The sequence below is a fragment of the Anabrus simplex genome, chromosome 1, assembly GCF_040414725.1.
Source record: "Anabrus simplex isolate iqAnaSimp1 chromosome 1, ASM4041472v1, whole genome shotgun sequence".
Lineage (NCBI taxonomy): Eukaryota > Metazoa > Arthropoda > Insecta > Orthoptera > Tettigoniidae > Anabrus > Anabrus simplex.
The window spans coordinates 407,466,254-407,482,155 of record NC_090265.1 but is presented as its reverse complement, the minus strand read 5'-3'; the positions used below and the strand labels follow the sequence as shown (position 1 = coordinate 407,482,155).

At 39.1% G+C, this 15,902-nt stretch overlaps 1 protein-coding gene across 3 annotated transcripts in view; it reads left to right on the top strand.

Annotated features, from left to right (window-relative positions):
- The window catches only part of LOC136856864 (serine/threonine-protein kinase SIK3), a 677,731-nt gene that overhangs the window by 602,960 nt on the left and 58,869 nt on the right, over positions 1-15,902 (top strand). For all 3 annotated transcript variants that reach the window (XM_068224993.1, XM_068224992.1, XM_067135068.2), the window contains 2 exons: positions 8,552-8,689; positions 8,856-9,024. In XM_068224993.1, coding sequence (XP_068081094.1) covers positions 8,552-8,689; positions 8,856-9,024 — 307 coding nt within the window. The remainder of the gene's footprint in view (positions 1-8,551; positions 8,690-8,855; positions 9,025-15,902) is intronic.

Sequence of the window (15,902 nt, the reverse complement as noted above, 5' to 3'; positions counted from 1 at the left end):
TCCTGCTGAAAGGTTCTACTATTGAAGGATGTAGAGCATTCATACAAAATTTTATCTTTTCTTCCCCCTCTTGAATAACCTCACTGTAGTGGTTGGCTGGACACATCACCCCACAGTGCTAAACTTCCTTTCAAGCACTTTTAAACATGGCGTTATACAAGTTTATTATTACCAACATTGACAGAAGGTGCTGTAGCTGCAAAACTACACTGAAAGTTAATCATTCCAATATCTGTTTATCTGAAATCTTATTTTTTGTTGATTACACAATACATTGCATTGACTGTACTCTGTGCACACTCTTTTCTCATCATTAAGGGTCAGTTCTTTTTACTTTATTTTTTATTTCTCAAAAGTTGAAAATTTCTGCAATTTCACTGAACTTCACCGAATAGAGTTAAAGGGTCACTGACTCATCCTAATTCACGATCTTGCACCTGAATGTTCCGTTGCTATCACTGACTACTTTCCTCACATTAGTAATGCATCTCTCCACCCCGTGGCGACGATGACAAGACTCCATGAGCTACGGCTTTCTACGCACAAGATTCTGGATTGTTTCCTGGGGGATGCGTCCACTCCTCCAATAGTGGTGGTCTAATTTCATTCAGGATGTCAAACTTTCAATGTTGGACATTTTGCCCAAGTATATCTCGTATGTGCTTAATGGGGTTGAGGTCTGGGCTACATGTGGGCCAGTTCAGGGTTTGTACCCTGACATTGTGTAGGAATTTTAATACACAAGTGAAATGGGGTGGGCATTTTCCTGCATCATTCTGAAGCTTTCACGGGTCGATGGACCAAAGCGGTTTTCACCCTCTGTTAACATCAACTCAATGTATTAGTGCACATTCAGAACACCTCCACCAGTGATAGCAAGCTTCATTTGCTCCTCAAAGCGGATACCACTACAAACTACGATGGAGCTGCCTCCAAATGGCATCCTCGTGGAGATATTGCAGCGTAAATATCGCTCTCCAGTCCTCCTCCATAATCTCTCTCTCTCTCTCGCTACCATCAGGTGACAGGAAACAAAAATCGCTACTGACCTCTGAAGAGCACCGTTAACCTCTGGTCCACAGTCTAGTTCCAGTATTGATGCACAATTCTGATCACACTTCTTGGTGCTGGGGTTAAGCTGCACACCAGTAGCAGGTTGTCTTGACCTCAGATTGGTTCCAAGAAATCTTCGTCTTGCAGTCTTCTCACTTATAGCTATGTTACTTACTGCCTCAAGACAGTTTCTCTCTTGGACCACCGTAGTGTGACAATCTTGCAAGTCCTGAAGGACCAGGAACCAGTTTCAGTTCTCTGACAGCCTGATCCATGTTGTCTCTGATAGGTACCGAGTTCATGGAATTGTCTCAGAACACGCTAAACGCTTCCATATCATACACCAATCACATTAGTGGCATAACAGATTCTTTGCCATCCTTGATTAGCACAATACCTTTCTGTGTCTTTATGGCTAAGGGGTATATTTACTCAATAAATGTGAAATCTGAATAAATCTGAATAAATCTGAATAAATTGTGTTACTTGTGACAAAAATTGTACCACCTATTGACAATAGCTTCCACTCCGGTATCACAAAAGCTTTTAAAACTTAAAAGGTTTTTTTGCCTGTGGGTGCAATAAAATCAACACCTAGCACTTACGGTTGAAAAGCAGCTAATGGAGTGGTATTTCCGATTCCTTATCTGTGAAATTGTTGAATACCTGCCTAAATAGAGGTCATATTAGTATGTTTGTGTTTATTTGTTTCCGATTCAGTTTTCACAAAGTGATCCACTTTTTTGTTGGTCAGTGTATTGTGATCCTTGTATTTATTTCATCGATACAATTCAGTCCAGACATTTACAAATTCTTAATATAAGCTTTCTCTGATAAATATTTGCTCAATCCAGTGGTATTTGAAGGTGCTCAAATACAACAGCTTCATCTCAGTAAATTTCCTGGCACAGGTAAGGAACTCCTGCTGGGAAACATTTCGGCACCGCAACTTCTCTGAAGACCATAAAAGTATGGTAGTTATTGGGACATAAACCAATAACTTTATCTATTATGGGTTGGTGCATCAAGCCATCAGACTGATGACCCAAAAACAACAAGAAACAGTCATTATAGTTTGTAGAGAGTGTAATTTTTTTCTGTTTGGATTACGGCGGGACTAGTGGAGAAAGGTGTAGAGGAAGTGTTTAATAAGGGAAGCTGTGTCTAGTAGATCCAGCATGTATGCTGTGCGGATGTTTAGTGAAAATGAGTTTTGTCAGCCCTCTGATGGTTTCTTCCTCCTTTGATATTTTTATTGTTGAAACAAATCACTTAATACAAAAAGTCCTACTGAGCATGTTGGCCATGTAGTTAGGGTCGCTTAGCTGTGAGCTTGCATTCAGGAGATGGTAGGCTCAATTCCACCATTGGCAGCCCTGAAGGTGGTTTTCCCATTTTCACTCCAGGCAAATGCTGCAACTGTACATTAATTAAGACCACAACTGCTACCTTCCCACTCCTAGCCCTTGGATTGCTGAAAACCTTTGATATGTTAGTGCAATGTTAAATCACTACGTGTCTCAGACATTGACCTATAGTGCATACTGTGAACATGTTTGAGGTACCATGACATATACTGTGTGAAATCGGAATTTCAAAACTTATTTTTTAGCGCTGTATTTATAGAACACAAACTTTTTTTCAATGAAATGATCTGAAGAGTGTAGCAGGAATTGTCTGTTGCTGTATTCATTATCTGTTCATATTAGGGATGGGATAAATTGTTACTTTCCTGTATCATGTTCCACTGTATATGTTACAGTGTAAGGATATAAAAGTAACATAATATAAGGTACAGGTCAGCTTTTGGGAGGAACAGTCATTTACCCCCCTGCTGCCTCTTGCAGCCCTTAACCACACATTACTTAGTATGTAAATAGTGGTACTCTCCCTCCATCTCACTTTCTCCACTCTCTTCTTCAATCCCTCTATCACTTTCATACTTAACTATTCCAAGAAATGTTTGTTGTGACCCATTCAGATTCCTAGAATTACTATTACCATATTTTCTCGCGTAATTAATGCACTTTTTTGACAAAACACACAGGCGAAAACTTTGGATGCGTATATTATTCGAGGAATTCAGATATTTAAAGAAATATTTACAGTTCACTTACCTTCAAAAGATACATCAAATATAATATCCACACAGTTGGTTCAACTCATTTGCGGTTAATTGTCATTTGGTGTAAAATTCCGGTTTGAGATATCAGGTAAGTTGGACATGTGAGTTTGAAGTACTAACACTGGAAAATATTCTTCCCTTTACGAGCTGACAATATGACCTGAAGTGAAATAAATATGCACTTATAAAAGTACACTTCATGTAAGTACATTTTAAAAAGAAGAGAGGGAGGGAGAGAAAACTGTCTAACACGAGAAGGGCCGGGCATCAGTGGAGGGACGCGTGCTATATTTCCCCAAACTGTTAGTGTGAGTGACGTGTCCATCCACCCTTTTTCTTGGATACGAACATGGATCCCTTGCGGAAATTTTACTTTAGGCATTGTTTTTAGTTTTAGAACAACATAAGGTGCAAGCTTTTCTGTCATCACCTGTTACAGCAAGCATTGCAGTACCGTACATCGTTCTTCTTTTGCTTCCGGTAGCACGCACGATTACACTCTGTGTCCCTTTCTTATCGATTGTTTGACTTTGTGGCGTACGAAAACTGATTGGCGTCTGACCTGTGGTTCCTATTTGGGAGAGTAAATATTCCCTCACTTTACGCTTCTCAATCAGTTACTTTTTGGTTGAAATCATTCGGCATTTTGTGGCATAATGTTGTTCTTCATCGAAGAGAAAGGCCATTTCTCTTCAGAAAATTAATCATCAAGCCTCGGCTAACCTTCAAGTCTGAGAAAATGATCCCATGTGCAGCAGCTATTTCTCGCCCTTTAAAATATAGCATTTTGTGAAAAACGGCATATCCAATGTTGCGTAACGAAATCATATATTTAAGCAGATCCTCCCCTACTTTTGGAAACTTGCTGCTTTTTGATCCGCAAAATGCTTTGCAAGACTTGCTGGTCACTTGAAGTTCGCTTCTCTGTAACCGCGGTAGCGCATGGTGCATCTTTCCACAAATATCTGTTCTCACTACCGTCCACTGAATTTGAAATTCCACATTTCGTAAAAGTTTTGGACACTAGATCGTTAGGAATGCACACCCATGCAGTCTTGATCCAGCTGCATAGTGCCACTTCAGACCTCTTCACTCATCGGTTGGTGTTAACGCATGATCATCACCAGTGTTTCTGGAAATTGAAGAACAACTCCACAAATTTGTGATAGAAAAACGTGAGTTAGGATATGGTGTTTCTAGTGAAATGTATCAATTGAAAGCACTAGAAATCTCAAAAGAACTCAAAACGCAGGGTTTTACTGCAAGCTGCTTCCTCAAATGAAAAATGTGATGCTGCCAGATGGATCCGAAACTTTTATCGGAGAAAGGTATTGTGCATTCGCAGACATACGTCTATTTCACAACATCTCCCTGGGTTTTATGAAGAAAAATTAACGGCCTTTCAGCGTTGTCAACGACGGAAATAGGTCAGTGGACTGCAAGTATTCAGCGCCATGCTGTTCAGGAAGTTGTGAGCAGTGCTTCAGGAAACCTCAGGAACTAAAGTGCAGAGATCATCCAGGGTGATCCGCCGATCTTCATGCATGATTTGCTCAACCTTCACGACTATCTCGACGGAAATGGACGGTCTCTTGCTCCTTTGTTCGTTTGTCATGAATTTCAGTCCGACAGTCTGCAAACTCTCTACACCACTTACGAACATTTTTGACATCCATGCACAACTCACCATACACTTCCGTCAATTGGCGATGGATTTCAATCGGTTCAGTACCTTTTGCGTTCAAAAACCGAATAACTGCATGCACTTCGCACTTGGCGGTAACATCCAACGGGAGCTCCATTCTCAACGGCTACCAAGCCAAGACCGAGTGCCTCAGCGCGGCGTGCACATGTTTATATGTGAGTGCGGGAAACACTCTTCATAATATTGTGACCAACAGCCACACGAACAGAGTTCTGTATTTATAAAAAAAAAATAGGAGTCCTTATTTTTGGGATTACCCTCGTACTTACTATGAAAATACTTCTGTGGGTTTTTAACAATCTACATACTATATTTCATAAATTTCTGTTTGACAATAACAGAGAAAAAACATAACCTCTTGACATATACACATAAGTGGGAATAAAGATAAATGTACGTCGAATTCCTAATTCTAGAAGACTGTTTGAAACCACTTACACATGCTGTAAAACAATTAAACTTGAATATCTGTAAATCATGTATGCAATATAACACTATAGGCCTATATAGAATAATAGAACAAGATATTATACAAGTCTTGTCTTCACTCACACCCTCCCATTGAATATTTTCAGTTCTTCTCGTGTGAAAAGCTTGGACAATTCCTGCGAATCAATAATTATTTGAAATTAGTAAGTAAATTATGTGTATATGATAATATGGATGTAAATACATGACCAAAATATTAATCTACCTTCAAATCTTTCCATTTTAATAGAGAGATAGGACAGGTAAGATCTTGGTGTAAACTGGTCCAGGTAGGGTAAATTCTCTGTCTTGCAACTCGACGAAGTCTCTTTCTCAACTCTGTGATGACGACTGTTTCCCAGGAATCGTTGTAACCTCCAGATGTTAATGGCATAATGCGTGGCTGTTCAGTTTCGTCTTTAACTTCCTTCAGAGGTCTTAGAAGAAAAGAAAGCTGTCCGTTCTTTAAAAAGATATCTGATGGCATCATAACACCATGGAATGGGCTGGGTTTAAGTCTGCTCTTTCATATGACTTCATATAAGTCATCAGAAAGTGAGGTCCTCTGTACTTCACTCAAACATTCAAAACACTTTAATCTAGTACACTTCTGTTCCTCATCTGTTTCAAGTGTGTGGTGTTGTTCTTTTCTTTGCTGCATCACATATTGGAGTACGCTTTCGTTTCTTTACACTCTGACTCAATTCGTAACTTGTATTTAGATCCATGACCCCTTATAGGAAGGTGGCTAAATATGTAGCCATCCTACACACTAGCTTTAATTAGTTACAGATTACACTGAATGACACACCTGTAGACATGAATTAAGGCACTGAATCTGTAGTGACAATGTTAGAATACATAATGAGATTTAGAAGGTTGTAGCAAATCAGTAGGAGAGTATGAAGATCAAGGTGGCTAAGGATTTAGCCACCGTCCGTTTAGGATCTACAGTAGTTTTGAATCTATTTTGTTGTTGGATGTGACTGAATTGTTGAGCTGTATTTGTGTATTATTATCCAAAATTCATACAACATCAAAAGTCACAAATAAGTAACCTTTTATATCACCCATTTCTTGCAAAATTCAAAATTCAAGGAATTAATAATAATAATAATAATAATAATAATAATAATAATAATAATAATAATAATAATAATAATAATAATAATAATAATAATAACCGGACTGAGTCAAGTTGGGGTCAGAAGGCCAGCACCTCAACCGTCTGAGCCACTCAGCCTGGCCAAGGAATACAGTTCAGGCTTTTAATGCTGTGAAACTGTACCCTTTTATTGGAATCTGACACTTCGGAAAAATACCTTTACAATTTTTAAAATGCTGAGGAGCCAAAAAAAACAAAAATTATAATTTGTTGCCATTCATCTGACCTCTACAGTTGTACAACATATATTACATTAGAAATTATTTTTATTATAATATTTTTAAATTACACTTCGTTGAAATATACGTAGGCAAGTCCATAAATATCTGCAATTTTGCTCTAATTGTCTCTATGGCGTTTTGTGCTCTCCTGCCGCTAGATGGCACCATTGTCTTCTTCTGTGGTAGTTTTCAGTGTTATCAGATTAGTACAGCTTGCACTGTTGCGGAGAAAAGATGGCTGTGTCACTCTCTGTTTGCACCAAGGAAGAACAGCATTCCGTAATCCATTTTTTGTGGTCTGAGGGTGTACCAGGAGCAGAAATTCATAGAAGACTTTCAGCACAATATGGGGACAATGTTTTTCCACGCAAAGTGTTTACCAGTGGATTGAACAGTTCAAAAGGGGTTGCACAAGCATGAAAGATGAGGAAAGATCAGGGCGTTCATCTGCAGCCATAACTGATGCTGATATTGAGCAAGTGCATGATATGATCCTGAATAACAGACAAGTTACTGTTGATGATGTGGCAAACAATATGCACATTAGCCATGGTTCTGCGTGTGAAATCATGCATAACAGGCTTAACTTTCACAAAGTCTTTTCCAGATGGATTCCAAAACAACTCAATGAAGAGCAGAAGCACAATCATGTGAGAATCTGCCAGCACCTACTGGACCGTCGTGCTAACGAAGTGAAACATTTCTGAAACGAATCATCACTGGAGATAAGACATGGGCTCACCACTTCGAACCAAATAGCAAACGTCAGAGCATGGAATGGGAGCATCCCGGATCTCCAGTCAAAAAGAAATTCAAGAGTCAACCGTCTGCAGGAAAAGTGATGCTCACAGTGTTTTGGGACTCTCAAGGCCCAATCCTGGAACATTGCGAGGAAAAGGGGAAAACAGTAAACAGTGAACATTAGTGATATGCTGGTAAACAAGCTGAAACCTGCAATTCACAACTAATGCAGAGGTCGATTGTCGGAAGGTTTCTTTTGTTGCACGTCAATGCGCGTCCACAAACTGCCACCCACACCGCTCAGACTCTTCAGATGCTGCGTTTCGAGGTGTTGGAGCATCCTGCATACAGTCCCGATCTTGTCCCGTCGGATTACCATCTGTTTGGTCCACTTAAAAATGCTCATAAGAGGCCATTGATTCAGCTCCGATCAACAGGTGGAGGAAGCAGTGCTGCGCAACCAAAAACCTTTTTTGCAGAGGGTGTCAGAAAGCTTGTGAAATAGTGGACCATTTGCATTGAAAAGCAGGGTGACTATGTTGAAAAATGATATCATTAAAAAGTGTGTACTCTTTTTGTAATAAATTATAAGAATTGATTGCAGATACTTATTGACTTGCCTTCGTATTAATAAATATAGGTATGTGATAACATATGTAGTAGAAATTATTTATTATAATTTTTTAAATGACTACACTTTGTTGAAATATATTAATAAACAGAGGTATATGACAGCAAGGATTTTTCTGTAATTTTGTTATAATGATTTTATTTTACTGTAGGTTTGTATTATTTTACACATTTGTTCATATAGTAAAGATATTTTAATAGGAATTTCCTATTCTCAGGATGAGGTATGTTGTTATTCCTGTTAATATGGGACCTGGAAATTGTGAACATTAGCATTGTTTTCTTATCATGATCCCAAGTCTTCTCCTCTTTTCCTTTTATCTGATATTTGTCTTTACGGATTTTATACTTTTGTTGATTGGAGTCTAGGACTCGACATTAATTTGTGCTGGCATTTCATCTTCAAGCATACATTTAGTGTGATGTTGATTTTTATGTTTTAGTTTGGTGACATGGACATGCAGATGGAGGCTGAGTTTGAAGAGGCCCAACGGCAGGCTAGTGGCAACACTGGTGTGGTTGATCGTTGTTTAACAACCAGGAGACACACAGTGGGACCAGGTGACACAGCTCATGAACAGGTAAGTATTCTTACATCTTCTAGGTATTTTTTCCCCCTTTACAATACGTAACATCTTTGTGTCGCTAATTAATATGCTATAGAGTCACAAGATGGATCTAAATTTTTACATGCTGCCCATGATTAAAGTTGATCTGCGATTATATTATTTATTGTGTGTTGTGCAGGTATTGGAGGCACATTACATCAAGTTGGATGGAACTGGTGCCTTGAATATTCTTCCAAACACCAATCTACCACAGAACTTGCCTTTAGTGCAGCATCAGCCACCACAGAACTTCACCATCAAAGACCAACATCTGTTGAAACCACCTACAGTCATGGGAGCTAGTGAATGTAAGTTATTTATATTTAGGATACTTTAATATCTTTTGTTTGACCACTTAGAAGTTTTACAAGAAATGAAATATGATTGGCATACCTGCCAACCCTTCCGATTTACCCGGAAACTTTCCGGTTTTTAACTCGTCTTCCGATTTTCCGATTTATTTTTACTTCTTCCGATTTTTTACTAATATAAGCTCTATTACGGCCAATACTCTTCTCCTAGAATAAAGGATAAATTCTTATGTGCTTGTATAATTTACGAAACCTAATTTTCAAGCGTATTTTATGCTTTATTTCGTGAGTATTTCGTCCGCCGCCTTCGTGTATTGTGTTTCCCGCTCACCACAGCAGGGTGTGCGCTTTATACAGCTGAGGATTCGGGGCGGCAATCGTCCTGCAAGCAAGAGGCTAGCGCGCTAACGACTCAGCCACCGGGCGAGTTGGCCATGCGCGTTGAGGCGCGCGGCTGTGAGCTTGCATCCGGGAGATAGTAGGTTCGAATCCCATTATCGGCAGCCCTGAAGATGGTTTTCCGTGGTTTCCCATTTTCACACCAGGCAAATGCTGGGGCTGTACCTTAATTAAGGCCACGGCCGCTTCCTTCCAACTCCTAGGCCTTTCCTATCCCATCGTCGCCATAAGACCTATCTGTGTCGGAGCGACGTAAAGCCCCTAGCAAAAAAAAAAAAAAAAAAAAAAAAAAAAGACTCAGCTAATCGGAACGAAAGAATGAGTTTGTTATTGTGTTGCTCGCGCGCTGCTAACATCGTTTCTGTGCGTAGTTTCGTCGGAGTTGTAGGCAACGTGTTTTTCCTTGCATTTCTATGCTCTCCCCCCACTCCCTGTGTCAAAGTCGTATGTTAATAATGTATGAGACATATTGAATTGTTTTGTATGTGGTAGTTTCGCGTATTTAAGTGCATAATTTTAATGTGTTGAATGTTTTTAAGGGGGTTGTGTCGGTGACAGTTTCTGGTATTTTCTTTTCTCGTTATGGCCAAAAAATATGACAAACGTTATCTCCAAGTGTTCAGAGATGCCTATAAATTTTCGTACATTTTAACGGCTATTAAAGGAAACTACCGTATTTTCTCGCGTACTGTAATCGACGCCCTTGCATAATTTACACATCCCATTATTTTTGGGTCCAAAGTGGAATTTGACGCATACACAACTTCGATCATCCATCACTCAGCTCCGGATGCGTTTCGAAATAAAGATGCCAACTACTCAGGTAGCAGACTTCCTATTGCGAAAGCGGGCATTCCAAATACAGGGCAACGTGCTGTATTAGCCGGCAGGAAATCTCACTGCACTAGTTTTACGAGTGTTTCGCGTACGGGACATTCTGTGGTCTCAAAATTGTTTCAGTCCACAGTACTCAATTAATACTGCATCATACGAACTGGCAGTGATCAGTTACGCCGAAACATACGAGAATAGAGCAGCGGGCAGCAAGTTTTCAGTGTCCAAATGAAACTTGCGCTACCGCGGAAACAGAAGTGCACTTCAAGCGGCCAACAAGTCTCGCAAAGCATTTCGCGGACCAAAAAGCGGCAAGTTTCCGCAAGTGGAGGATTATCTGCTTAACTATATGATTTTGTGAAGCAATATTGGATAAGCCGTTTCTCACAAAATGCTGCATTTTAAAGAATGAGAAATAGCTGCGGCAGTGGAATCATTGTCTCGTATTTGAAGGTTAGCCGAGGCTGAATTAATTTTATGAAGAGAAATGGACTTCCATCGCTTTGTGATTGAGAAGCGTAAAGTGAAGGAATATTTGATCTCCCTTATAGGAACCGCACGTCAGACGCTAATCAGTTTCCATATACCACAAAGTCGAACAATCGATAAGAAAGGAACATACAGCGTTATCGCACGCACTACCGGAAGCAAAAAAACAACGATATACTGCAATGCTTGCTGTAACAGCTGATGGCAGAAAGCTTGCACCTTACATTGTTCTAAAACGAAAAACAATGCCTAAAGCAAAATTTCCGCGAGTGATCCACGTTCGTATTCAAGAAAAACGGCGGATGGACACGTCACTCGTACAAGATTGGGTACGAACGGTTGAGGTAATAGGCTCCCTCCTTCGATGCCCGGCCCTTCTCGTATTGGACAGTTTTCTTTTTTCTTTGCCGATATGTCATTCAGGTTGTATTGTCAACTCGTAATGGGAAGAATATTTTCCAGTATCGGTACTTCAAACCCACGTGTCTAACCTATCTGGTGTACCCTATTTGACTTTTCAGAAAAAATCTCACGCCGGAATTTTACGCCAAATGACGATAACTGCAAATGAGTTGAACCAATTCTGTTTGTATTATATTTGATGTTTCTTTTAAATGTAAATGAATTGTAAATAATTTGTAAATATCCGAATTCCTTGAATCGCATCCGAAGTTTTCGCCTGTATTTTTCGTCAAAAAAGTGCGCTAATTACGCGAGAAAATACGGTAATATGCATTTTGTTGCGTGTGTCTGTGTGACAATTATTATTGGTATGTGTCATAAATTAGAGTGATTAGGTACATTTTCTTGTAACCATTTTTATGTTTTCTTAGTTTAAGATTTTAAATTTAATGGTCAATTCGCATTGTAACTGTAGATATGTATGCCTTTTATCCTGATCTTTTTTCACGTAGATCGTGGTGGAATATATGTGATGAAATCCAAGAATTAAAAAAATCTTCCTATTTTTGGTTTCTAAAAGTTGGCAGGTATGGATTGGATATAAGTTGTATGGGATGTAAATGTAAAAATGAGGCCATAAAATAATCATCATCATCCTCATAGAATTCTACTGTAGGGAAATGCAAGCTTGTTCTTAAATTAAGAATTCTTCTATTTCAAAAGCTTATAGGCTTGGAATTGTTCATGTTTATCAAACCAGAAAATGCATTCCGTACTACTTTCTTTCTTTCTTTCTTTCTTTCTTTCTTTCTTTCTTTCTTTCTTTCTTTTTTTCTTCTGCAATATTCATGTATGAAAGACAGACATGCATCTTTGAAGGTGCATATTTAAGATCCCACCGAGCAAGTAACTGTGCAGTTTGGGTCACATAGCTATCAGCTTGCATTTGAGAGATAGTGCACACAACCCTGCATACATTGGTACTCGGGGGACGTATATGCCACAATTCTCACCGATATATGTTACTCAGCACAACTGACTTTCATCAGTTAAGAACACAAGATGGTTATTTTAACTTCATACACCAGTGTAAGAGTTCAGTTCCAATTTTAATATTGTACATGTTCATGTTGTTACTTATTAAACTGATCATTTTAGATTATTATAAATGTCAGTGTCACACATGAAAAATTTGACTAGTGGACTTAAAAATTGTCTAACTATGTTATCATAGACTGAGAGATGTTTCTTGCCTAATATGCAAAATAATGTAAAAAATATTTTTTAAGTGTTTAGTTTGTGTTTAGTTGGACATTTGCACTATATATTGTCAATTTTAGTCTGTAAATGGCTGAAGATGGCCGATAGTGGGGTTGAATCTGTTATCAATGTATAAGTAATTATATGACATATTAAATTGCATTGAATAGGTGGACTTTCATGTTAATTTCCTATTAATATGAATGTTTGTGAATATGGATCATGTCGAAGTTTATATCATATGAAGGGAGTTACTAGCACGGACAGAGTTTCTGGTGGAATGGCCAGGTCTTGTATAATAAATGTAGGTCCAGGTCTGTATTATTTGTGGTCCTGATGTCGGTGTTAACTCAGATTCACAGCATTCCAATGTTTAGTAATCTGATCAATGCTTTCTATGGAATACATACAAATACAGTCATCATCATCATTGTACAGTTCCCGTTTCCCGGGTACTGTTAATGAGCCTCTTCCACTTCTTCCTGTCCATATACAATTTGTCATGGAGAACATCATCCACTGTCCATCCTCTGGTAACTAGATCAACCTTGATCATGTCTATCCATCGGGTTTTAGGTCTTCCTGAAGGACTTTTCCCCTTTACCTGTATTTCCAAATTTATTCTGGCTGTTCTCGTAGGCTCCATCCTCATCACATGCCCGTACCACCATTGTCTGGATGAACCGATTCGGTCTAATAGGGATTCCGGCTTCTTTCCTCACCTCCTCATTTCTTAACTTGTCTATCTTGGTCTTCTGGATGGTGGATCTAAGAAATTTCATCTCCGATGCTTGCAGTCTTGATGAATCTCTTTTTGTGAGACTGCCAACTGGGTAATACAATAGTAAGCTCTAGTGACTGACTGATAAATTCTAATGCACTTTAAAAGTACTCACCCTTGTCACTAAAGGAGATGCTGCAACTACCTGCTATTTTCAAAAAAATTCTGGCATCTTCTTATGAATCTACCGAGATAATGAGATTGGTATCAATTTCTTTGTCATGCTCTTATTCAAAATCCATTCACTAAATCTAATCCTACACACAGGATCACCCGGTTCAAGTTCTTGACCACAGTACATTTCGGGTTTTAACGTAAGTACTGTAAATATGTAGCTCTTTGTAAGGAACCGTAAGAAGCTCCCATTTTCTGAGAAAGATAGCAGGTATTGTCCAGTGTCTTCAAGATTTTCTTCTCTTATAATTAATATTTCCCATTTCACAAAATTTATTAACTAATCTATGAACCATCTCACAACTTGGAACTTAATATCTGGGAATTCGTCTTGAAATATCTAACAGCACAACCAAATTCTGAACGGATAGACGAATCGTAAATAAACACTCAGTGTGGAATGGAATAATTAGTCCTATTATTATTTTCCATTTATTCTCACTTCACATTGCACTCACTCTCACTGAAACACGGAATAGACAGCATTGCATAGTCACTCCTACCTGCCACCGCTCTGGTTCCAAGATAATTGGATGACCCCATGTACAGTATATAAAATTTTAACAACCTTTGCTTGAAGGAGAAAGAAAGAATGGTTCTTGAGATGACTCAGGATTTTACTGTGAACCCTTACAGTATATACATATCGATAAAAACATATTTCACGTACTGTATTGTTGTTCTTGTTGTTATTGTTGTTGCTCATGGTGTGGGTTACTATAGTCACGTCGTAGTTTATGAACCATGGGCAACGGCTGAGTGGCCTAGTAAGTGGTTCTGAGAGTCGGGATACCAGTTGTTACGGAATGGGAGTGGGCATCTCGGACATATTCTGGGTCATGGCCTTCCTTGTGCTCAGGTGGCTAGGGCTATACAATCCACCAGTGGTCCCTAACCCGTTAGAAGAGAGATCCTGACTTGGACTATGTGTAGATAGGGTAGCATGCTGCTTCATGAATTTACCGAGCTCAGAACGTTTTAAGCTAGTCTAGGACCTTTGGGAGTAATGGAGTCCCACTCCCATTTGACAGGCGAAGGGCTCCTTGGAAATAACTTGGCGAACGAAATGGAATTCGATGGGGAGCTATCAATATTAATGGGGCTTATGGAAGAAATAAAGTAGAACTGGCTGAGTCAGCAAAGAGGATGTGTTTGGATGTGCTAGGAGTAAGTCATATTCGGGTAAGGGGAGATAACGAGGAAGAAATAGGAGATTATAAAGTGTACTTGACGTTTGTTAAAAAGGGAAGGGCAGAGTCTGGGGTAGGGCTGTTCATCAGGAATACTATTGCATGCAACATAGTTTCGGTTAGGCATGTAAACGAGTGAATGATGTGGGTAGATTTGGCAGTTGGAGGAGTTAGGACGAAAATTGTCTCAGTGTATTCACCATGTGAGGGTGCAGATAAGGATGAAATTGATTAGTTTTATGAAGCATTGAGTGACATCGTGGACAGGGTCAACAGCAAGGATAGAATAGTGCTAATGGGCGATTTCAATGCGAGAGTTGGAAATAGAACTGAAGGATACAAAAGGGTGATTGGTAAATGTGGGAAAGATATGGAAGCTAATGGGAATGGGAAGTGTTTGCTGGACTTCTGTGCTAGTATGGGTTTAGCAGTTATGAATACATTCTTCAAGCATAAGGCTATTCACTGCTACACATGGGAGGCTAAGGGTACCAGGTCCATAATAGACTATATCTTAACCGACTTTGAATTCAGGAAATCTGTTAGGAATCTACAGGTTTTTTGGGGATTTTTCGATGAAACAGGCCATTATCTGATCTGTAGTGAAATATGTATCTCTAGACCTAGGATAGAGAAAGTGAAATATGTCTGCAAAGGAATAAGGGTAGAAAATCTCCAGGACAAGGAAAGACAGAAGTACATGGTTATGATTATTGAGAAGTTCCGAATAGTGGACAGTAAGCAGGTTCAGGATATAGAAAGGGAATGGGTGGCATGGAAGAATGAAGAAGTGAGAGCAGTTTGTAAACGTAAAAAGAAGGCTTATTGGAAATAGCTCCAAACAAGAGCTGATGCAGACAGAGAATTGACAATAAGTGAAAGAAACAGAGCAAAACGAATAGTTGCTGAATCCAAAAAGAAGTCTTGGGAAGATTTTGGTAATTACCTGGGGAAAGGCTAGGTCAAGCAGTAGGGAAACCTTTCTGGACAGTAATATGGAATCTTAGGAAGGGTAGGACAAAGGAATTGAACAGTGTTTTGGGTAGTTCAGGTGTTCTCATAATAGATCCCAGGGAATCACTGGAGAGGTGGAGGGAATATTTTGAACATCTTCTCAACATAAAAAGAAATGTTCATGGTGGTGTCGCAAACAACGGAGCTCATGGGGAGGAGGAAAATGATGTTGGTGTAATTATGCTTGAGAAAGTGGAAAGGATGGTAAATAAATTCCATTGTCTTAAAGCAGCAGGAATAGATGAAATTAGACCTGAAATGGTGAAGTATAGTGGGAAGGCAGGGATGAAATAGCTTCATAGAATAATAAGATTAGCATGGAGTGTTGGGAA